General features: G+C 34.9%; 1 protein-coding gene across 7 annotated transcripts in view; it reads right to left on the bottom strand.

The window, feature by feature from the left end:
- The window catches only part of ERC2 (ELKS/RAB6-interacting/CAST family member 2), a 529,850-nt gene that overhangs the window by 306,689 nt on the left and 198,889 nt on the right, over nt 1–24,272 (bottom strand). For all 7 annotated transcript variants that reach the window (XM_074879349.1, XM_074879348.1, XM_074879351.1 and 4 more), the window contains one exon: nt 6,698–6,835. In XM_074879349.1, the coding sequence (XP_074735450.1) occupies nt 6,698–6,835 (138 nt within the window). The remainder of the gene's footprint in view (nt 1–6,697; nt 6,836–24,272) is intronic.

Genomic DNA, 24,272 nt, shown 5'->3' with positions numbered 1-24,272 from the left:
GTCCTTTTGTACTTATGCTTGAAATCTCCAAGGACAAGTTTAAGAGTGGGATCAATACTTAAAATACTATTTCATAAAACTGGATAAGACTGATGGAAGCCTAATATTATCAGAAAGAGAGAAAAATGTCATGCTAATTCCCTCTGTCTATGATTCCTTATACTGCCATATATATACAAACACACACACTGGAGATATAGAGATATATATATACACACACGCATATATATTTATACACTACACATATACATAAAGTTTACCTTTGCCCACATCAATATACTCTCAGCTGTGGCTATTGTATCTCAACAAACATTACAACACAAGCAATGTTTCAGCACATCCCCTTCTGATTTGTAATAAACTTAGTCATTATAACAAAAGAAAAAAATTAATTCATTATCAAAGTTAGCTCAAATAGTAATAGCACTTTCAGAAAGCATATATTGTTCAGACAATCCTGGTTATTCATTCATTTTCTCCATACAGTAAGTGTGGTGTTCCCCCAAGCCCTAGAGGATCTTCTCAATATGCTTTGTGCCTTTTAAAGATCAAGGCATGTTTTGCAAAAAAATGACTGTCAACACTTATACACATAAAAAAGAGCCTAATCTCAAGACTGTGATTTTCAACACAGCAGTCTCCAACCTTGGAGATACTCAAAACCCAGCTGGACAAGACCCTGAGCAAACTGCTCTAGTTGACCCTGCTTTGAGCAGCTGGGTTGGACTAGATAATCTCCAGAGGTCTTTTCCAGTCTCATTGGTTCTGTGGAATAGGCAGAGACGTTTTCTAGATTCTGTACCTTGAATACCAGTTGTTTCCCTTCTGCTCAGTCTCTCTCCCCTCATTTTCACAATTCATCCCTTTGTAACACTGACCATATCAGCAACTCTGATGACAACTGCCCAGTGCCTCAGCTTGTTGTCTGTTCCTCCTTTCATACTGCATAGCAAAGGAACTACTTACTAGAAAATGGAACACATAGTGTTTTCAGAAGACTGGGAAGTTTTCTGTAAATGTCCTCTTCTATTTTCAGCTTCTATGTATCTGCCTTTCACTAAACATCTGTTCAAGATCTCCCATTTATATACTCTCCTGTCATTTAAATGCCATATTAGCTACATGTATAAAGTTTAAAACTGATAATCAGTTTCTGTATGAACTGAATAAATATTTTGTTATTTTAAATTACTGATTCAAAACTTGGCTACACTTAAATCCATTTGACTTTAATGGATTATGTATTTCCCTGAAAATATTTAAATGCCAATTCAAGAAATCGAAAAATTCATCTCATACTGATCTTTACTTATTTGGAAAGTCTCTAATGTCTGCGGTTGCTTATTACAAAGCTACCTGTAGATTCCAGAGTAAGTGCAATTAAGCATATTAGATTTTTAATTTAAATCTAAATTTTATATATCCTTAAATATTTTAAAAATTCATTTTTGCATTATGTTTATATAGCAAGTGTAAGCTATGATGCAACATATTTTATTATGTAACAGGAGCTGTTAAGATCAAATAGCAAAAGCAGATGTGGGGTATTAATCTTCATAGATGCATTCTATATTACTAGTCTATTACTGAATGTGAAACTAGGCCTAAGTGCAAAAAGTCATATATTTCATATATGTTCCTTATAGAGCTATTTCAAACATTTATGCTCATCTGACAAATTAATCTTTTTCTTCCACTATATAATATTGGCTTCCAGCTGAAATAATTTGATTCACCAACAGTCAAAATTTTTAAAAATGCATCACTATTTTATAATGTAATTATATGTATTAGTAAAATTAACGTTAAATATTATTAGAAGGTTTTAAACAATTAAAGATATTTACCAAATAAGTAATTATATTTAAGTTTGTAAATAAACGTATTTTGAATCTTTTACACATTCAAAAATAATCAGCACTGTACTGAATAACCTTGCAATACGAATATTGATTTTGCTACCCAGTTCCTAAAAAAAAACTTTCCAAAGGGCTGGAAGTTCATAGTGCTACTTTCATTTTGCAGCTAGCGTTCCCCTGACATCAGGGACTCCCTTTTACAATCTAGGTAACTGAACATATGTATTACCAAATGAGTATTACTGTAAGAATCTTCACAGAAAACAGGGTTGACTACTCATATAAAACTCATACCCCTATGTATTTCATTCAGAAGGAAATACACATTGATGACATACTACATTCCACTTAACATACAGTCAAAAAGACATGGTCAAAATTAAAGGTAGCAGGCTATCTGTAATTAAATCTGATTGCAAGACAGTATCAACTGTCTGTGCACTGAGAGCCCTGGAACTGCAGATGTATGTGACTCCTGGCTTCATTCAGCCCACTGGCAAAATCTCCCTTTGGCTCACACCTGGCAGGATTTCAGGTAGAAATGTGTTCTAAAAGGCCTTATAGCAGCCTTCCAGCACGTAAAGTGGGCCTACAGGAAAGGTGGGGAGGGACTTTTTACAAGGGCATGTAGTGATAGGACGAGAGGTAATGGCTTTAAACTGAAAGAGGGCAGATCTAGATTACATATAAGGAGGAAGTTCTTCCCTGTGAGGGTGGTGAGACACTGCCCAGAGAAGCTGTGGCTGCCCCCTCCCTGGAAGGGTTCAAGGCCAGGTTGGACGGGGCTTTGGGCAACCTGAGCTAGTGGAAGGTGTCCCTGCCCATAGCAGGGGGTTGGACTGTATGATCTTTAAGGTCCCTTCCAACCCAAACCATTCTATGTTTCTATGGGATACTAAATAACTTCAAGTACATTCCCAGTAACAAATAACATAAATTCTTAGTCCCTTGAATATTAACATTAAAATAATAGGAATATTTTTATATATATATATTCTTAGCAACAATAAAGATTACATTGCAATAAACAAAAAATAATTTTAATCCTATTAAAAAAAAAGTTTGACAGACTATGCAAAAGTGCTATCAGCTTCCTTGATGTTTTAACAAGAAACTTTTCAAAGAATATCTCAGCTCTTGGACTGGCCCAAAGCAGCTCAAGAGGTTGCTTTCATGAAGCTGATATTTATAAAGTTGGTCCTACTGTAGCAGCAGCATACAGCAGATAAGCAATTGAGTATGTCTGATAATAGAGCTATATGCTGTGGCAATTCAGTTCCTGCTTCTGCGATAAAGTGCAAGTAGATTAGACCTGTGAGGTCCTAGATTAGTGCATAAGGAAAGCTTGCCAATGCAAATAAGACTGAAACAAGAACACATTGTTGGGATTTCTGCAAGTTAGCTGTTAATCAAGTAAAACATGGTATATTAGGACCTTTTAACACGTTTTTGACATTTAGCCTTATGCAGCTGACAGATAAATTAGTCTTCTTCTGTGATTGACTGAGAAAAAATTTATACTGTTCATTAATAAGATGAAATAGTGTAATGTTTAATTTGTTATAGAAGAAAAAATAATCATTTTGGTAAATAAATCTTCAAGAAAGAACTGGTACAAAACTAAGTCTGAATATAACTAGGTGGATTCTGAACGGTTATTAAACTATTCCGCTTAGTGGAATATATATTTATTATTCCACTTAGTTGAATAGGGATAAGAAAGGTTACTCACTGAGAACAGCTAGGATGAATTGGAAAGCTGGACACAAATAGGAATAAGACATGTGGAAACATAAACTATCAAGGTATTTAGCTGCCAGAAGACACAAGAAAGCTAGACATAATACTTCATTTGGAACTTCCAGAAGATGCCTATGGGCTTCTTTCAATGTATAAGTACATCCCAGAGACTACACTTAAGATTGAGAAATCTACCCTTGAAAGCACGGCCTTCAAGGAACATGATGGGAAAGAAACTGTGCATGATTTCTCTGTACAATAAACAATCAAAGTCATATAGAGGGATGCTTTTACCTTGAAAACTTCCTCCTCATTGTGTCTAATGCTCTAAGATCAAGTACCCTGTTTCTTAAAAGTTCATATTAATTCTAGTCTGTAGTGTTGCTTTTCTCCTTATTTTATCTAAAACACTAATCATTTCTCAACTGTAAAAAGACTTCCCAGTAGCACACAGTATCTGGTCACACATTACAAGTTATAAAGCTCATGTGTAGAAAAAGGTTATTATTTAATAATTCTGTGTATGTTAGATTAACAAAGTAGCATTTCTGAAGTTATATAGAACAATAAGCATATCACTATCATATGGAGTACCTGCCTTTATATACTGCCACCTAACTTTTATAAGTAACAATCTCTCCATAAGTGATTGACACCGTCACCAGTAACCACAGCACAACTCAGCTTCATGCCACTTCTCAAAAGCATTGGTTTACAAAAGATACCATTGCCTTCATTAGCTGCAAAAAGACAGAAACCTCTGTGGCAGAGGAAAACATCCCACAGTATTCATTGTAAATGTGTCGCAGAGTAGCCTGCAAACACTGCAGGAAAGATGCTGTTCTCAGCTGACTGTATGTAAGCAAAGTAACTACTTTGTACAGAATTCAACCTTAGGGATCCCAGGTGAGTTCTAATCAATTCCACTTGGAAAAGCCACACTGATTCTTTTAAAAAGGGTCTGTTTATATACATCCACGCAATTCCAAATGAAGTAGACATGAATTGCAAAAAACAGATTTCAGAGAAGGATCTAAATTCATCTAATTTTTTCAAAACATTAAAACTAGCATCATTTATGAGACTTTGAACTTTTATTATATCAATCAAATAAAGCTTGACACAAAATTTCCATACCATCTGAGTCTCTTGTGTGGTCACATTTCAAGTTATCATATACACAAATAAATTCTATAGCACAATTTTTAAAAAACTCTGGGGAAAATCCTCACTATGACATTCAAAAATAATGCATCCTGAGTTTAGTAAAATTTTACAATTTGTATGCCTGACAATTATAGAACACTTTACTTTCAGATACATACAAAACTTCTTCAAAATTATAAAAAACTTTTACATTTATTTATTAGTTTACATTTATTTCAACAGATTTTAGAATGGTACTGGAACAAAATTACTTGGAAACAACAAATTGCCACTCATTCATTTCAGTTAGGTTTTAACCTGCTACTACTTAATCTTTTGTATTTCTGGTAGTGAGAAGATGACTATACATGATCTATTCAATGCCTTCACACTAGCTGCTTCTACTATGAGCCCTGGCAAACTGTCATTAATTTAATATTTTCAACAGAGAAATAACATCACAGTTGAAGACAGACTGCAACATAGCAAATTACCCCCAGCTAAGAAGTATTGCATAAGTGCATTTTCTCTGAATTGCTGAAGATATAGCTGAGGCGGAAAATGGAATACAAGATTTCTTTGGCTTTTGACCATCTTCTTCAAGCTCAGTTGCACAGGAGAACTGGGAAGTTTGCAGTGTGACATTCGCTCTGCTTTCTACATTGTCAACAGTAGCATGATGGTTAAAGGACTGTTTTAAACTCTCAGCTGCCTCTATGGGCATTTTGGGAAAGTGACGACGTACACTAATCCAGAAAAGACAGTTTACAAGAAGAAAAAACAGATTAAAAAGTACTTTGTGAGATTAAAAAGTACTTTGTGAGATTGGTGAGCACTGTGTCCAGATTGGCAGTGAAATATTCACAAAACGCCTATAACTTTCTTTACTGCATAAATGCTGGAAGCTTATCCATATGAAGCCACAGAAATAATAGTAATGCCAACTTTTTTCACTGTTTTTGACCAAGCAAATGTAAGGTGATTAAACATACAAAGCAATGAAATAAAAAATTCCAACATTAGCATTTTAGGTGTTCGTGCCAACACCACAGTGGCATTTTAAAGTCATATACAGTCACACCTTCATAGGATTCCACACTGCAGAATGGCACATAATACTTTAATTAGTTGCAGTCACCTGTGCACATTTAAGTGACAGATATTAAGATCTGTGAGCTGCAAAAAGTGGATGCTTGTACTAATTTTTCTGGCATATAAATTCACTTGGATTACCTGTATTCAAAGTTAAATTGAAGAAAGACCCTGACCTCACTGAAACTGGTAGAAATGTTGTCACTAATTTAAACAGTCCGGATTTATCCCTTCTGCTAGGTATTTCCAATTTAAAGGCATATAGTTTTTAAAGGAAAAAAAATTAATTCTCCATTCAACAGTTTTCTGTCCTTTCTATTAGGTATTCCTTTGCTAAAAAGTATCATTTTCTAATAAATTACAGGAAATACATTTTCACTTATAAATTAAGTGTAGGAAACTAATAGTCCTAACAGCAAATCAGGGTAAGAGTTGGTACAGTCACTTGCTGATGAGTCTTCAGTTAGACTCTGCTTAACAGACAAAAGAACAGGATAATCAAGATCACAAAGGTATAAAAATACCCAAAACTCTACCTTCTTTAGGTCAGGTGTCCATGCCTTTCAGTTCTTTCAGAGAACAACCACTCATCCCATTGACTAAGGAAAAATCTTCCCATGTCCTGGGCCATTCACTCTGGCTCCATTTAAAAGAACATCCTTCTTTACCTTAGAGTCCTGTTTCAGTCCTGATTCAGCCAGGAATCACTCCTTGCTCATTCTACAAGAACAGAGCCACCTGCTTTCCCGACAAGGCCCACAGGCTTTGTTGCAGGTGCCAGACCAACTTAAAAAGACATTTTCTAGACATGCTTCACCCACAAGAGCAGCACATAATGCTGTTCCATGAGAAAACATTACCTTTTCTGATAGAGCTTCTTCTAAGGTCGCTAGTGCTGTGTCTGTGTTACTAGAATCCGTCTGCAATGACTTCACTCTGTCTTTTAGATTAGTTAGTTGTTTGTCTTTGTCCCTAAGTTGCTCCTGCAGATTTTCAATCTGAAAATAAAAACAGATGATAATGTTCATCGACCTTGTCTTCACATTCAAAGGCGGACTAGGATCAATTGAATGTATACATATCACATATGATACATATGCCTCAGTATACTCCCAGGGTACAATATCAACAGTTTTCTGTCCTTTCTATTAGGTATTCCTTTGATAAAAAGTATCATTTTCTAATAAATTATAGGGAAAATGTCAGTGCAGTCAGGTATTTTATTATCTAAATATTTTCTGATATCAATCACTTTAAGGTACTGCATTATCTGAGTAATTCAAACTATGTGTGGAAATATCCCTTTAGATTATTCTAGTTGTAATAAGAAGGACAAAAAAAGGGAGAGGCAAAGTGAGCCTTAAACTGCACGAGAAGATGACAACCTACTTATCTAAAAACCTCTTCTTCCACAATGCCCTGCTGTAAAGGAAACTCACCTGGACAGAGATCAGGATGCTCATATTTCAAAAAGCCAAACCCAGAAACAAAAGCAAACAAAAATCCCCACACACTCCAGAGGCTACCACTTCCATTCACTTTCTTCATCTCCATGAAGATTTAAGGTATGTCATGCTATTTTGGATATAAAAACTGCCTTAAGCAGGTCTAGTTCTTCCTCTAGTGAGTATCTAAAAATACTGCTAAGGTACCTATAAACACACTGGTTTGTTAAACACGTCACAACTTACAGTGTTCAAATCAGAAACGTTTTGCACAAAAAATTGTCCACAGGACCATGTGGGTTTTGGAAGCAAATCTGAATAAAAGCATGCAGCTTCTGATTGTCATGGTAATCACCTTCTATGGCTGTAAGGCACTATGACCTTCTGGGCATAATGCAGCAAGGACACGTAGTACGCCATATGTGCAAAATTTTATTAATTGTCTGTCAGAAGAATCAACCTCCCCTTTACCCTATGCTCTCAGTGTCACTCACTATTATGCCACTGGCATAAAACCAAAATTTGTCCCATAACACTTAGCACAAATAAACAGCAACAAGAAAATTAACTAGTCTATTATTTTAGTATGCCACTTTATATATATGACAAAATATGCCTAAATCCATAAGGTATCTTTTGTTCAAAACTGGTTTTGAATATGCTGTTAAAATTAGACAAATTATTACTATCAACGGAGAGTCAGATTCTTACTTTCATCAGTGATTTTACACTTTGGATCATGTTCTGTTGTCACTGAAATGAATTAAGTTTTGCTGTTCATTTCATAACATAATGTAATTTTTCTCATGGCCAATGTCATTTCCATTTAAAGCAATTCAGATTTTAACAGAAGCAGGATCCTTCATAATCACTGTTAAACTGTTTTTAAAGAATATTTTACAAATCTGAAGCTGAATTCAATGCATGTGCAGCTCCACAGAAGTCAACTGTTATGTCAATAAAAATTTGCTCTCCATATGCAAAAATGTATCCCCATAATCAAACACACTTTAATTTGGGGCATACTTTGATAAAAATTCTCCTACTACTACATTATCCATGTGCAGGAAAAAAAGCCTTTAGTTAAGTTTTGCATTATATAGATCTATAATCAACAAATCATAAAATCCATGGTACAGCTGTGTGTACTGTATAAAGTTTATTTAAATAAATCTAAATTTTAAAAGAACTTGAATAAAAAAATAAAATTTGCAGGAGCACATTCCAAGCAGAAATTCTTTGTAACAGTATGGCAAACACATATTGTACCTTTTTTTTCTTTTTTTTCTTCATTATATACACAGTTTTGTATGTCAGATTACTGCTATGGGCCAAAGATTCCACTTGCTCTGTAAACTATAAAATACTAAGGTATATATAGAAAGGTTTCTTGGGAAGACCTGACAGAATAGCTCACTCTTGTAAACGACCTCTCGTAATATTTTTCTTCGTGTGTATATTCTATACAGATACAGAAATAAGATACATGTGTTAATGAGTTAAGAACTTTTTATTTTATGGCATGTGTATTAGTCACATCTAAAATTACATTAACTGGCATTCAGAGGACTGCACACTATGTTTCTTTCTTTACTTTCATCCAAGTATTAATGATTCTAACAACTACCTCATGACACCCTGTGGAATACTTAAGCAATTGCACATTTCAACTTCTCCAAAATAAATTCTCAAACAAAAAGGAAATAAACCAGGAGAGTGAATATTGATTACATGTTCTTTGAAACAAAGCTAAGATCTGTTCCTTTATTATCATCAGCTTGACCTACCGATTCTAGGCACCCTAAATTAAAGTACTTATTTCCTATGCACAGCGCTTATCTGAATTCCACAGCATTTACACGATTTCCTTCCTCTTAAAACTAATTTAAAATATGATCCAACCCTTAACCAAGAAAACATGTTCTAAAATTATTCAGCATTTACAAAATTCTTTCCTCAGAGGTAAAGAGAACAGGCAGCAAATTAAAAACATCCCCATTGAAACACAACTGGTTTAAAATAAGTCATCCAATGCATAGGCAATAGATAAAATATAAGGAAAGGATCTGATTATTCTTCTATTTGTGCTATATAAATCTGAAGGAAATACTTTGATGGAAACAGGACCACACTGTGGTATGTGAAAGTAGAGTCAGTACCACAGAGTATTTGTTTGTTTGTTGGGATGGTCACAGGATTAGTAAAGATCTGCTAATGCAGACAAGATTTTATGACCAGTTAATCACAAAGTGTTCTCTCAAAACGATTACAGGAGACAAAGAGATTGAGCAGTCTCACATGCTAACATCTTGGAACACAAGATATGATTTAGTTCTTCCTGGGTTTTTTAAACCCAGAAAGAACAACAAACCCTCTGGTAACCTTTGTCATTCTCCCAACATATATTTGGGTACAGGCATGTATGTATATAATTTTATAGCTGAATAATGACTTACTTTTGAGCATGCCTGAATTCAATTTATGACAAGGACTGTTAAGACTTTCTTAATCCTCAAGCACTTACATTTTTATCTGATAGGAAATTAGTTACTATGTAGTTTTGTCAACATGTAATTCTTACCTCTGTAACTGTTATGTTCCTGTGCCATGAGCTGTATAAAAAGAAACTGCTCCATTCTTTCTGTATTTCAGAAAGTGTGTATATTCCCAGATTTTAAGACAGAATTTATTCCTTTTTAAAAACAATACCCTTAAAGATAAACGTCTTTCCTATGAGACATCCTGTCAATAAACTGCAAGTGCTAATCTTGTCACTTTTTGGCAATGGTCTCAGGAATGTTTCTTAAATACTCAAGGGATTAAATTAAATCTCATCCACAGACCAGCTTTAAAATTCTACAGTGACTCGAGTCCTCAAAAGAAAATTACTTTCATTATCAAGATTAAGGTACTGTACTGTGGAATTTGCAAGAAAATTATATAATCAAAGAAAATGTTCCATTCTATAACAACCTGTCTTTAGAGATATGCATGGAAGTATAAGAGAGTTTAAGACAGTGTAAAAGAGAATTTATCAGAGGCTTCTTAGGCCTAGCTAGTGAAACTGTAAAGCCATATACTTAAACTTAGCTCCATATATATTCCTCTCTGCTCTGTATTTGAGTTTTAAGCAACTCAGACAAGTATTTTGTAACACTGTTTTCTTAAGCCTAAAATTAATTTTGCTCTACTCTAAATTTCTCTAGGCAGAACACTTTGAGATTGGTTTCATATTAAAACACAGGTCATGTCTGTTCCAGTGAAATAGATCAACAATATAAAATTAGTTTAATTTACATTTAAAATTGAAACACGGGAGGAAACAGAACTTTTGTATATATCATTTGCATTATTTACTAAAAAAAAATCTTACTATTTCAAGAAAACAAATTCTACTGAACAATTTCTCAAGTACTGTTGCACTCTACTTTAAACAGTTAATGGAATTACAAGCAAAAGAGATTTAATAAACAGCATTCATCCAACATGAGCATTAACTATGACTACTTTAAACCTTAGTATTTATTCTCAGACTCTTGCTACTGCCTCATAGATACACAGGAAAAAAGACAAAAAAAGGTAACTATTAATTGAAACAGAAAAAAATAGGTATAGTTCAAATGCAAATACTCTAAATGTCTACTTGCAAAGTATTTTTATTGGTAAGACTCACAATAAATGTTCTGTCTCATATGGTCCTTTTCAGAAACATCTCAGTATATCCCAGAACATGAAATGAGCTTTGGTAGTGACTCAGTAAAACAGTTCTATCTATAGATGTCCTAACATCTCCATTCACTTATATGTTTGTGTGCATGCATAATTTGTAATGAAATATCCAGAAAAAAAATGAAATAATTTTTCCCTACCATGACTGTAAAAATATTACTACCTGAAAGTTCAATATACAGAGGTATAGTTTTTGGAAAGCACTATAGATTTTTAGCCAGAAATTTTTACCAAATTATGTACAGTTATTGAATATCAAGTCAGTCAAAGCATTTTAAAATTAACAGGCTTTACAGCAGCTATTTGAAGTTTCAGCCTATGGGGCAAGAGGGGGAAGCTACGACTCCATAGCTTTTCACTAACATTCAGGATATGGCCTTAATACGTTTTTCAGTTTAAGCAGGATTTCAGTTAACAAAATGAGTTCGTTAAAGGGCAACTTCTGCTTCAACAGTTTGACATTGCAGAATTGTCTTCTGGTTTGAAACAGACTAGCCCCCAAAATACTTCATCATTCAGTACCACTAATTTTCACTTTGTTTTTCTTCCTTTTAAGTAGTAGATAGACAAGCATTAATTAGGAATATTTTTTCAAAAGTCAAAATACATATACATTCAGATTCTGAAAATTAAATGTTATCTTGAAAAATTATACTATAATATAAAAATTTATTATAAAATGGGGGTTTGCTGCTTGCAACTGAATATATTTATTAAAGCATAAGATTTGCACTAATCTTTGGCTTTACCAAGATAATTGGAAAAAAGCTTGCTAATCTTATCATGACATGATAAAATACTCGGATTTCACTAGCATCTCCAATAGCTACCAAAATGCATGATCATTTCTCAGCAGAACAAAGCTTCTTAGCCAGAATTGCCTATTGCACAATATGTTCTCAATTTAAAGTATTTCCAGAGTGTCCTCCTGTCACTACCTTCCAAATTTATATTTTCCAAATTGGAGTAATACAGCAGCATTGTACTTCAGATTATCTCATGGTTCAATAGTACCTTTTAGCTTTATATTCTTTCATTATTTTGCCCCACAAGACTTTCTTAAACATCAGACATTGTAGATGGCCCAAAGCATATAACCAACTCAATCCTACACTGTCGGTATGACAGTGGATTACTAAATCAGACACAGTAAAGGTACTTGTAAAACTGTCCATAAATTTTACATAACCCTTTAGGTTACGTAAAACAACATTTCCAACCATGGATATGGTGTGTGTCTGAGGAGAAAGCAGTCTCCAAATCAGTGGGTCTGTAAGGTTTTCACAAAAGACGATCTGTCCAAATAGTTTTTACCTCAAACTTCCTTCAGGACTACAGTTCAAAGTAGCAAAGTGCAGCTGCACAGTGACTGTCACAAAGGAGCTAATGAAGCAAATCCTGCTTCAGACATCAGCCCTCACATTAACCTGATGACAAGAGCAATAGAGAAGTGGCATGAGCTAGTAATTACCCCATTGTTACCTTCCCAACTCACATAATCCAAGCAGAAAAGAAAATAATCCTTCAGAATTTTGCTGTACTTGACAAGTTTAAAAAACAGGAAAAGACATAAGACCATAATAAAAAAAAACAGAAAAAAGGTAAACAGAATATTTTCTCCTGAGGTACACTGTTTCCCTCCAAAGTTACAGCCTTTCTGTACAACGCATTTTCTGCTTCTTCAAACTCATCCAAGTTTTTGCTGCTAGGATTACACATCTGATCAGATTAACACTGTGGTTTGAAAAATTACTTTTATGGTTGTTCATTATTCTTATACCATCAAAGCCTCTTTTTTTGACCCACTACATTTACATTATTAAGAACCACCTGGTCATGCCCATTTTATGCAATATAACAGAACCATCTTTCCTTTTGCTTCATTCGAAGTTGTTAATCTTTACATTCAGAATTGTCTCTAATAAAGTGGGCTGGGAGGATGTTAGTTTATACTGTGATTAAGCAAAATAAGGCTTCAAATTCTAAGAAGCATCTTCACATAAATAGCAAAATATAAAATACTACATCATTTCACAAATGAAACTGAAGCATTTGTGACATTAATTTTTTCTCAGTGAAATCAATTCATCTCTATTTTTCATCATATTTTGTTGGGTAATGTTATCGCATTATTTATTGCATTAATGTATATAATGCCATTTAAAAACAATTCTGTATAAAATAGCTCAAATAAACCAACACAAACCAATAACTTACCTAAGACGTACCTTTCTCTATACTTACAAAATGCTAGTATTATCCAGTATTATCACTGTCAACCAAGAATTTACAGGGAAAATATACCCCATGGATTTATGCTGTCCCTTGTAATATGCACTGACATGTTAAGTAAGCCAAATGTACCATTTCATAGAGAATAAATGTCAAGTCTTGGGATGACATACTAAGTACAACTAATTTTGTTAAGCAAGACTCTGTATAAAGACAGTTGTGAAAGACTGGACGAGAATTTGATCTGTGCCTTGCTCAGTGGCTCGAAAAAATTCTCTTCAAAAAATGAGTGCTGTGAATTCAGCTGAAATTCTGAGCTAGAGAAAAGAGTGCTTGCTTCGTGGCTGTTACCACTTGTATTCCAGGACTATCCAAGATTTTATGAAAGCTACTCACTCACATATTTATCTCCAATTTCTTGTTAACAAGCAAAAACTGTCACCAACGTACTAAATAAAGCAATAAAATGTATACTGCTTACCCACTAGCACCAACAAGGCCTCCAGGAGGCGAGAGCAGAATAATCAGGACAGGGTATTACTCTGCTTGCAGATGTTATACTTCCTGTTTGAATTATTAGTAATGGCAGCAAGCTCTGCGTCAATATTTTTTATATCTTTTTCTCTCAAACTGCAAAGTTTGAAATATTTTCAAAGCCATTAATGAGATTTCAGATACATCTTTTCCAATGTATCTTACAGTTTTGATTTGCTTTTTTCTTTCATTTTAAAGAAACAAATAAGGCTGAAAATTTCATATACAATTTCTATACCTAGGTTAACAGTTGGACTAGATGATCTTAAGGGCCTTTTCTGATCTAAATGATTCTATGATTCTACAAAATATTAATAATTGGTCCCAAAACTTAATTATTATTCTGGAAAGGGAAAAACAAATTCATACTTTTATTTATATTTTTGTATATTTACAAGATCTGAAGTATGATTACATTAATATATTGAATTTGATTGCAAATACTTTATCAGAACTCCATAAAATAACAGAGAAATTCATTTCTTGCATTTACTTTTTCCATTAGTGGATAAGTAAATGAACCGTTTTCAAAATTCTCACATACTTCTAGGTACAGTAACCTGAAAAGAAATAAGGTCTTCATAGATTTGCAGTAGCTGAATCCCACTTGCCACAGAAGCTCTACAAACAAAATTTCAGCCCTTGAAACCCTCTTAGCTCTGTCACCTGAACAGGACTAATAGTTGCTTTTATATTGTAACTTACTACAAGTGTTTCATCAGGTTTGCTTATAACAAATCTCTGTCCTAAGGGAGAAGTGATTTAGGAATACAGGGATATTTTAAGGTCTAGAAGACATTCTTGCTACTAAACAGTTTAGTCCCACATGTTCACTCTGTCTATCCATCCATTTGATAGTCCAGTCAACACATTCACCACAGTATGGTTGTAAAGCTGCAAAGAACAAAAAGGATATGATTAACGAAGACATGAAATTTATGTTGATATCAAGCTTCTGAACAGATGTTACACAGTAATTAAACTTTCCTAAACTAGGCTGAGGAAAGCAAATAAGTCAGTGGTAGAATCAAGAGATCTACTTACATGATGTACAAGTATTTCCCATGTCATTATATGTTCTGTATGATTCAGTTTGTTAAATGTGTGGAGCATCAAAAGAGTATTAGTCAAATCTTGGGGAAAACTGTACAGAAGCACAAAGTATCATTATGCTATATAAAAATAAATCCAATAAGATTGGAAGTTTACCTAAAGAAAATATATATGCCCCTTAAATCAGGAGAGGAAAAAAAAAAATAGCATAAAGAAGGAAAAGAACCTATGAACTGTTGATCACTAAGAGAAAATGTATATCATTTACTGGGAATATGCAGTCATATTCTCTGGTCAGTAGCTGCAATAAAGTGCTGTTATATGTGACTAGAAAAAAAATTTTCTTTATTCTATGATTGGAAACATCAGCCTACTATCTCATGTACCTGTAGAAACTGAGAGCATCCTATTGCATCAATAAATAGAAGCAAATGCAACTAAAACTGGGGATCAAAAGCGATAAATATATTTTCTTCTTCCAAAACAAGCATTTTTGTTTATTTTATTATGCAATCACTGCCAGAAATATTTCATAGAATTATAGAATGGTTTGGGTTGGAAGGGACCTTAAAGATCATCTAGTTCCAATCCCCCTGCCATGGTCAGGGACACCTTCCACTAGCCCAGGTTGCCCAAAGCCCCGTCCAACCTGGCCTTGAACCCTTCCGGGGGCAGGGCAGCCACAGCTTCTCTGGGCAACCTGTGCCAGCACCTCACCACCCTCACAGGGAAGAATTTCTTCCTTATATCTAATCTAAATCTGCCCTCTGTCAGTTTAAAGCCATTACCTCTCGTCCTATCACTACATGCCCTTGTAAAAAGTCCCTCCCCCCCTTTCCTGTAGGCACCCTTTACGTGCTGGAAAGCCACTATAAGGTCTCCCTGGAGCCTTCTCTTCTCCAGGCTGAACACCCTCAACTCTCGCAGGCTGTCTTCATAGGAGAGGTGCTCCAGCCCCCTGATCATCTTTGCAGCCCTCCTCTAGACTCACTCCAACAGGTCCTTCTTATACTGGGTGCCCCAGATCTGGACACAGCACTGCAGGTGGGGTCCAACATGAGTGGAGTAGAGGGGCAAAATCACCTCACTTGACCTGCTGGTCACACTTCTTTTGATGCAGCCCAGGACACGGTTGGCTTTCTGGGCTGCGGGTGCACATTGCTGGCTCCTGATGATCTTGTCAACCAACACCCCAAAGTCCTTCTCCTCAGGGCTGTTCTCAATCCACCCAGCCTGGATTTGTGTTTGGGATTGCCTTGACCCATGTGCAGGACCTTGCACCTGGCCTTGCTGAACTTCATGAGGTTTGCACAGGCCCCCCTCTCAAGCCCGTCCAGGTCCCTCTGGATGGCACCCGCCAGCGTGTTGACCGCACCACACAGCTTGGTGATGTCAGCAAACTTGCTGAGGGTGCAGTCAACCCCACTGTCCATGTCTCCAACAAAGATGTTAAACAGCAGTGGTCCCAGTACTGATCCCTGAGGAACCCCACTTGTCTCCACATTTCACCCATTTTTACTTACTGTGAGATTCCAGATTCCTTCTATAATACTGGATTCAAATGTACGGGTACATGAAGGATTCAGAGGAATCAACAAACATTAAGAAAGAAGACATGTGTGCTGAGTTTTCATACAGAGAGGAGAAGAAAACTCTTCTAGGGCTGCTTAGGGAAGGGATCTGCCCTCAAGTCAGCTGACACTTTTACAGGGCTATAAAAGCAGGTCAGTGGGCAAACTGAGCCAAAAGAGGAGAAGGCTGTCACACAGAAAGGAGCTCCTGGACTGAAAGCTTGGCTTCTGTTGCCAGACTCCAGCTGAGAAAGAGCTGGAACTTAATGCTAAAATTAACCTTCCCCAGGAAGCTAGCCAAAAGAAGCCTGGGCTGATAATATCCACTTGTGTATCTGGAAATACTCAGTCTCTGTCTCCTCTTTAGGGACCAATAATTTTTCCGAACAAAACAGCTTGATTCTTGGACTCTTCTAAGCAGGACTCATAGTCTTGTGAGACATCCATTGAAAAGTTTTTGCTCTCATTATATCTATTTATTGTGATATAATTCAAAATGCAATAGGTATTTTCCAGATAGTAAATATAATAACACAAAATAGACTAACACATAAATCCAGTTATGACACATGACAAGATGGACATTCATTCTCAACAAGGTAATGCTTCTTATAACAACTGTCTGTATATATTCAGGGCCAGATTTTCAAGCTGGGTTTGTTCGGTATGAATTCCTACATCTCACAACAATTTGCATGTTACAGGATAATGACTGATTGCTGAACTTTTTTTGAAGTTTAGCCCAATTGCACATTGAGAGCATCTGAAAATATGACCTGAATTACTTCTCCAAGTTAACCATGAAAAATCATACCTTTCTGCTCAACCTACCTTTCAGGTATTTGAAGACATCTGATGATTTGTTACTTGTGGCCAGTTTTGTACTATTTGGTATAGGTGCATATAAAATAGGATATGTTAGCTTATGTAAGAATTTTGCAAGAAGATTTTGCATGGAAAACTGTTACACTATGTCATATGCAAGCCAAACTATATATACTCTAATATACTCTAATGTAAATGCACATGTAGAAAAAAAGCTGCTTTGGCATACTTTTAATACAAATCATTTAAGATGAACAGTGATATACCCTTTCCTTCGTATCTTGTCATTCCTATTATGTCTGTTTCAACTGGGAAGACTTAGTGGCCTCTGCCCAGATTAAAAAAATTACAGCACATCTCATAAAAAAGTTAACAGATGGTGGGAAGAGAGAGGCAGCAGATAAGTTGTATAGACAAGTGTTGGGCAACAGGGAATACTGAAATGGGAAGCTACAAAGGAAATAGAGTAAGAATAGGCATCTCAAGAGCTGCAGAAAGAGAGCAAGAGCCAGTTAGACAGTAGTATGGGAAGTCTTCCAGAGCAATGAATACAGAGAAATCAATACGCTAGATAACATGAATGGGAAGTAGCACAAGATGTGTATGGTGTGTGCATTATTTTAAAATACACAGATAAAGGGAAACATATATAGAAATAGAAAAATAACATAAGTTTAAAATAGATGACCAATCTATTCTGAAAGCAGATTTAGGTTTTGGTATCCAAAGTATCACAAGAAAGAAGCTAAAAAGCATATTACCTCATTTTAAATAAAATTATTTCACTTTACAATATGTTATTAAAGTCAATGTAGTTATTAAAAAGCAATACAGTCCCGAGAAATTAATGAGAAGCATTCATCAATGAAAACAAAGCAGTAAAGCAGAAACAGTCTCTACCACTAAAAGACTAAAAAGAGTTTAGGAAAATAACAGAAGGAATGATTTACTATAGCTTATCCTGAGTTATGATTTTACATACTTAGGAAAATCATTGATAGGAAAACAGACACCCAGAAAATTATTTCTTTTTAATTATGGAAAAGACCCCTCATCTAGAGTTCTGAATAACAGGCAGAAACCTTACAAACTGTGCTTCATTTCAAAGTACAGTCCTGCTATGATATTCTAAGATCCGTTCCAGGACTGTAGCTGATGTTACACCTAGCATTGAAAAACCTACAGTAATTGAACTTCATTTCCCATTTGAAGGCTATCCAATCACTAAGCAGATCTTTCAATCCAATTTCATGTTACTCATTTTCTAATTTTTACACTGTCCAAAATTAATTTCTCCTCTTTTGTGATACTTACAACTTCAGAATACTTGAATAAAAACCTAAGTTCTATTAGTTTTATCCAGATACCTGTCTCTGTCAGGTCTCTAACTATTCTTTTTGTCCAACTCTTTCACATTTGCATCATTGTTCTGACAATCAGATGTCTGAAATCAAGCATGGTTTTTCAGGTGGGATGACACAAAGGCCACCTAGAGAGAGGTTACCATCTTTTGTTCTGCTATCCAGTATTTCTGCAGACAAAAATATCAGCAATTTTTACTACCACATCCCATTGTAAATACTCTTCTAAATTGATATTAGTCATCCCTTCAGCCTCCTGGCATTAACACTCCAAATTTCTTTTTCAGGCTAGTCACCATTTCTTTCTCCCCCATCTGCATTTAAACTTTTTTTTTTTTCCTAATTGAAATACTGAAGAATATTTTCTAAATGAAAATATTGAAGAAGGCCATATCTGAGACAAAAATCTGCTTTCTCACTCCAAGTCAGTCCCCCTCATCTTAACTGTAGTTGCCCGTTTATCCTTTTTCATACTTCTTCAATCAATGCAGGGAATTTTTTTTATTACCTGAAGGATTTTTTCACATTTATTCTTACTCTCCGATGTTCACTCTTTCCATATTCAATCCAGAACTATGGCTATAACAAAATATTTCTAGCCTAGAAAGTCACTGCTCCATTGAGATGTCATATACATCTATGTGGACAATCGAGTTAAAGAATTAACACCAAATTTAAAATTTATCATGATCTGTGGTCTCCCATTTTTTCTTGCCTATTTTTCATATACTTTTAATTTATGTACATATGCATTGTAATTCTTGCAGAATATCTGTTTTATTTTTACTAACACCACTATATTTCTGTTGATGGCTTAGTGTTACCGTTTTAAATCACCTGCTTGAGTGAAAGAAAAGAATACCTTTATTTCCTTTCCTGGAAAGTTTAAAGAGATATTTAACATGCTTTGTAAGGTTTGAATTTGAAACTCAATACATCTCTCATTTAAGCAACTCCTATAGTTTTGATTCCAATTGAAAGCTATAAAGATACAAGAGTCCAGACAAAAGCAAAATAAATGCACATTTAAACATCACACTGTTCTACAGGACAGTGTAACTCTGACCATATATAATTATGAGTATAGCAAATGTCTAACATTTACTGCAGCATACTACAACTAATTTTGTTAGAAGACTCTGGCCATAAATTACATGATAACAGTAATTATATATCTCCTTATATTAATAGTTTCATAACATGCTTTTTACATAGAACTGTATGACAATATTAAACATATTTGGTATAAAGATTTCAAAAGTACAGACAGATCATTCACTTGAGAGCTAATGTAAGCTTTGTTTGTTCCAGAACATAGAGAATTCTCAGTATTCTTTATAACATTCAGAGACTTTCAGATACATGTACTGCTCTTAATTCTAAATGATAAATTGATTGTATAGAACTTATAAATCACAGACATTTCACACCCAAAGGGGAAAAAAGTGCAAACACAGCACTTTAAAACTTCTCTGTCATTTTTAATCCCGAATTATATACCTCTTCCTACAAAATTTACAAAATTATTTCAGAGATTTCCAATATTCTCTTATTTCCCAGTTTTTCTGTAAAATATTCTAAATAATAATATAATACTTCAAAGTCAACAGAGAAAAAATATTAAACTTTATAATTCCTTACTCTCAGAGAAAGGAATAAGGGGGCAGACAGGTTGAAGAGAGAGGAGGGAAGCTCTAAAAATGGAAAATAACTTTAAATGAGAAAAAAAATCTGTAATAGCAAAAATTTTTACATTGAGAGCAAAAATAACAGGCCTCCCCACCTAGCTACTATAAATAAAAGATGGTTATATGAATTCAATACAGCTATGTTGATTTGTACTAAAAGAGCATCCTGCCCTTAGAAATTGCATTCAAGAGCTTGTAATAGGGAAACCAGTTTCACATGGTACTATTTTATATGAGTTTCCTTAAGTGCCAGTGGTAAAAAGTAGGAAAAAAACCCATAGCAGTGAAGCTTAAGCAGCTAGGCAGTAATTAATCAGAAATAATAACACCCCTTCTATTAGAAGGTTTCCTTTTAGCTCCCTGGTTACAGAGACCATCTGTATATATAAGGGACAGTGTAATGACTTTACATAAAAGCTTTGCAGAAGGATAACATATCTCCCTGCCCCTTTTTTTAAAGATGTCTTTTCTTAATCATTCTAAATTAACATATGGTCAATGTACATAGGTTTATATCAATTAAGAGCTGAAGTGTTCAAAATGTTCATCAGAGAACTAAGATTCTTGTTACTATGCGATGTAATTTAATATTTGCACTATAGCTGCACGAAAGACAATGCACATATTGAGTTTCACCATTAGTTACTGCAGGCCAGACACAGTCTTTCTACGTATAAACTATCAAAGCACCACTAAACTGAAACTGAAATGTTAAACGCAGCAACTTGGATGTCTTTAATCAACATCTGCTGAACAGTTTAGATTTTCTATAGCAGCAAAGGTAACACGGCAATGCTTTTATATAAATGTCTGAATAGGAAGTAAAAATAAGCTGAAGTAGTTCTGTGTTTAAGATAGTTTGCTTTTGGTATGAAAAAACATCCTTTTTTTAAAATCTTTCACTGAATTTTCTTTATCATGTATCTCCTCCTAAAACCATGCGGGTTTGTATGTGTAACTTAGCCTCATTCTAACATCACCAACTATAAAAAAAAGAAAGGAAAATTATTATATGGTAGATCTATGACACAGAAATACTTTTTTTCCTCAACCTAGTTTTTCATTGGCTTGTTGACACCTGGAATTTAGTAATCAATGTAGCCATCTTCATTCATTTGGCTTTCTTCATTTTTTTAATTTATTGTAAAAGCCTTGATGAAAGGATCCATACAGAACACTCATTGTCCCTTTGGCAATTACAGGAAAATTCATTGTAATATCCTGGAGATGCATTTGGAGGTCATCTGCTATTGCAATGTCAGTGACACTGAACTCATACTATACTAAAACTGAAAACACACTTGTAATATTTTTTTCTCTGATGTATATTTCTTTGCTTTTTATGACAGGTATTTAAAAGTTTATCTTAAAGAATTACATAGGACACTGAGAAGTTTTAGCAACTGTCAGACACAGTTGTCTCTTCCGTAGCGTTAAGCCTCCATGATCACTTCTGTTACTACCTGAAACACGTGCCCCTCTCCGTGGTGGGGTTTGACAGACACTAGATAAAACCTTCAGAAGAGTGGTGACTTAGGAGTTTTCAGTTAAGAACACTTTGAAGTCCTTTAGAGATGATGGCTATATCAAAATATATTACACAGATTGACTACCTTATCTCTGTAGTTCTGCAAGCATTAGAATTATTACAGAACTTAATTTTTGAGAGGCTTCCTCCTCAAGAACATGCACTTAACTTTAACTGTAAGATTCTTTTAAAAAACTTAAGCATTGCTTAACAATGAAATCACAATAGTCTGACCACGCTTCCATTTTCAGTGTCTCACATTCAGGAGATGATAGATACTACTAATGGTCTGGACTTTTTAAATGGCTGAATGATGGCCAGCTCAATGCTAAAAAAACATCAGACACAGGAAAGAGCTTATTCCAGAACTAAGCATACAGAGAGATTACTTTCTACTGCTCTGCTCAGAGAATTTTTATTTTAGCATTAGTACAAAAAGTTAATCAGGTAGTCTTTGAGTGTTAATCAGGTATTCTGTAAATCTACAAACAAGCAAATCTTCCTGTTCTGTTCCTTTTTATGGTTTGGAGGTTTTTTTACAGGTTTTGTACTAGAACACTTAAAGCACAGTGATAACCAGTGACTGCAGCACTGCCCATACTCCACCCACCCCAGATCCCCTCTCAAAAAAAACCCAGATTTAGCCCTTACTGAGAAATATGTGCTGCAGCATGAATTGTAGCACAGGTCTCAATAAGAAGATATGTTTGTCAGCATTACAATATGCCCAAAGAAGGAGAAATGCTCCTGCCTTGCCAAGGGGAGGCAATTCACAAGGATATCAGTATGCATTGGTTCATTTTGCTGTCTATGAGGTGGCTCTTCTTGCCCCTCCCCAAAGTTGGAATGATTTATAGGGACTCACAGAAGGTGTTGCAATTCATACATTTCAAGGCAGAGGCTTGAAAGGTATGAATATTACATTTCATAAAATGACAGTATACAAAAATTATTAACAATTAAAGAGTGCTAACAGTGAAAATTGCTGAACATGTAAAATGTCATGCAAGAAATCATGTTTTGTAAATCTACCACAATGTACAAGTCTAGCTCTCATGGATAGTTCACAGGGATGATCTCTTCTGCAACTAAATTAGCAAACTCCTGTTTTCTATTACCTTTTTATGTAGTCTAGATTCTACACTTTGAAGTTCTTCACATTTGTTCAGCTGCTTACTATCACATCCACCTCCTGACATGTAAAAAATCTGAAACTCTCAAGTGTCATGGATTTTTTTTTTTTAAATAAACATTCAAATCAAGCTATTTATGGCTCCCATGACAGCCACAAAAAAAAATCCAGACTTAACCATAGATTAAGATTTTGGGATAGGTCACAGCAGGTATTTCACTCAAATTTAAAATGTGCTTTTACATACTGTCAATCCTGTCTATCAACAAGCAGCTGCTTTAAGATGAATAGTTTACAAATTCATGTGGACCGTTAGCAGCTTCTCACCCTCACTCAAGATCAGCAGTAGGCACTACAGAGAGCAATGTATAGAAGTTCCCGTGGTGTACAGTCACTTTGGCATGGGGTCAAACACAGAGCAATAAAGGACACTGTGCCTGTCTGGGGACATGAATGGAGATTTCTGCTGTCAAATCAAGGCATCTCTTAGGCAATAAATATAGTGGGCCTGATTTTTCTCCCAGATAAATAAGGGTTTACGCTAGTATAATTACCTTTAGTAAATTTACTGCACATTTATTCCTAAGTGAATGGCAAATAGGCCAAATATTTCTTTCATATATAAAAGATTACGCAATGTTATGCCATTTTTCTTCCTCCTTTCCAAAAACTGCTCTACTCCATTCTCTTTATTTCACTTTGATCTTAGCACTGTGCCTGGCTAGGCGTTAAAAATTGAAGTCAGGTGTGCTAGAAGGAAGTGAATTAGATTCAGATTCTATTCTAAAGTTGGATTTATTCTACTCATATTCAAATATACCACTGCTGATTCTACCAGCAAGAAATACATACTACTTGGCAACAAGAAAATTATCAAAGCAATCTGACCAAATTGGCACCACTAGCTCTGGCTACATCTGTTAACAATAACATGAAGGCAAAAGTATGAAGATAACAATTCTCATTTATTGTTACCATTAAACTTATCTGCATGTGTACTCTTAAGTCTTTGAACTTCATGCTTTCATAAAGCCAATAAGAGCTCCACTCAAAGGTGAGGGGTGATGCTTTTCCAAAAGTGATAAAATATCCAATTTACTAAGGTATTAGTCTCTAGTCACAGACTGCTCAGTCAGGCAGACAGCAATGGAATACCACCAGGAAAGCATGACTGCCAACATCAAGGAGCTCTAGCAATGCATAAATTAAGGTGTTTGATTCTATGCCAACAGAAGAGTAGAAATTTAATATACTACAAAATTGGTAAAACAACTGCTAATGCATAAGTCTACCTTTTATATTTATTAGGAAATGTTTCTTTTTATTTCCAGATATAA

This window comes from Strix uralensis, chromosome 10, assembly GCF_047716275.1.
Source record: "Strix uralensis isolate ZFMK-TIS-50842 chromosome 10, bStrUra1, whole genome shotgun sequence".
Classification (NCBI taxonomy): domain Eukaryota; kingdom Metazoa; phylum Chordata; class Aves; order Strigiformes; family Strigidae; genus Strix; species Strix uralensis.
Note: the sequence above shows the minus strand (reverse complement) of the source record. Positions and strands in the feature narration are given on the sequence as shown.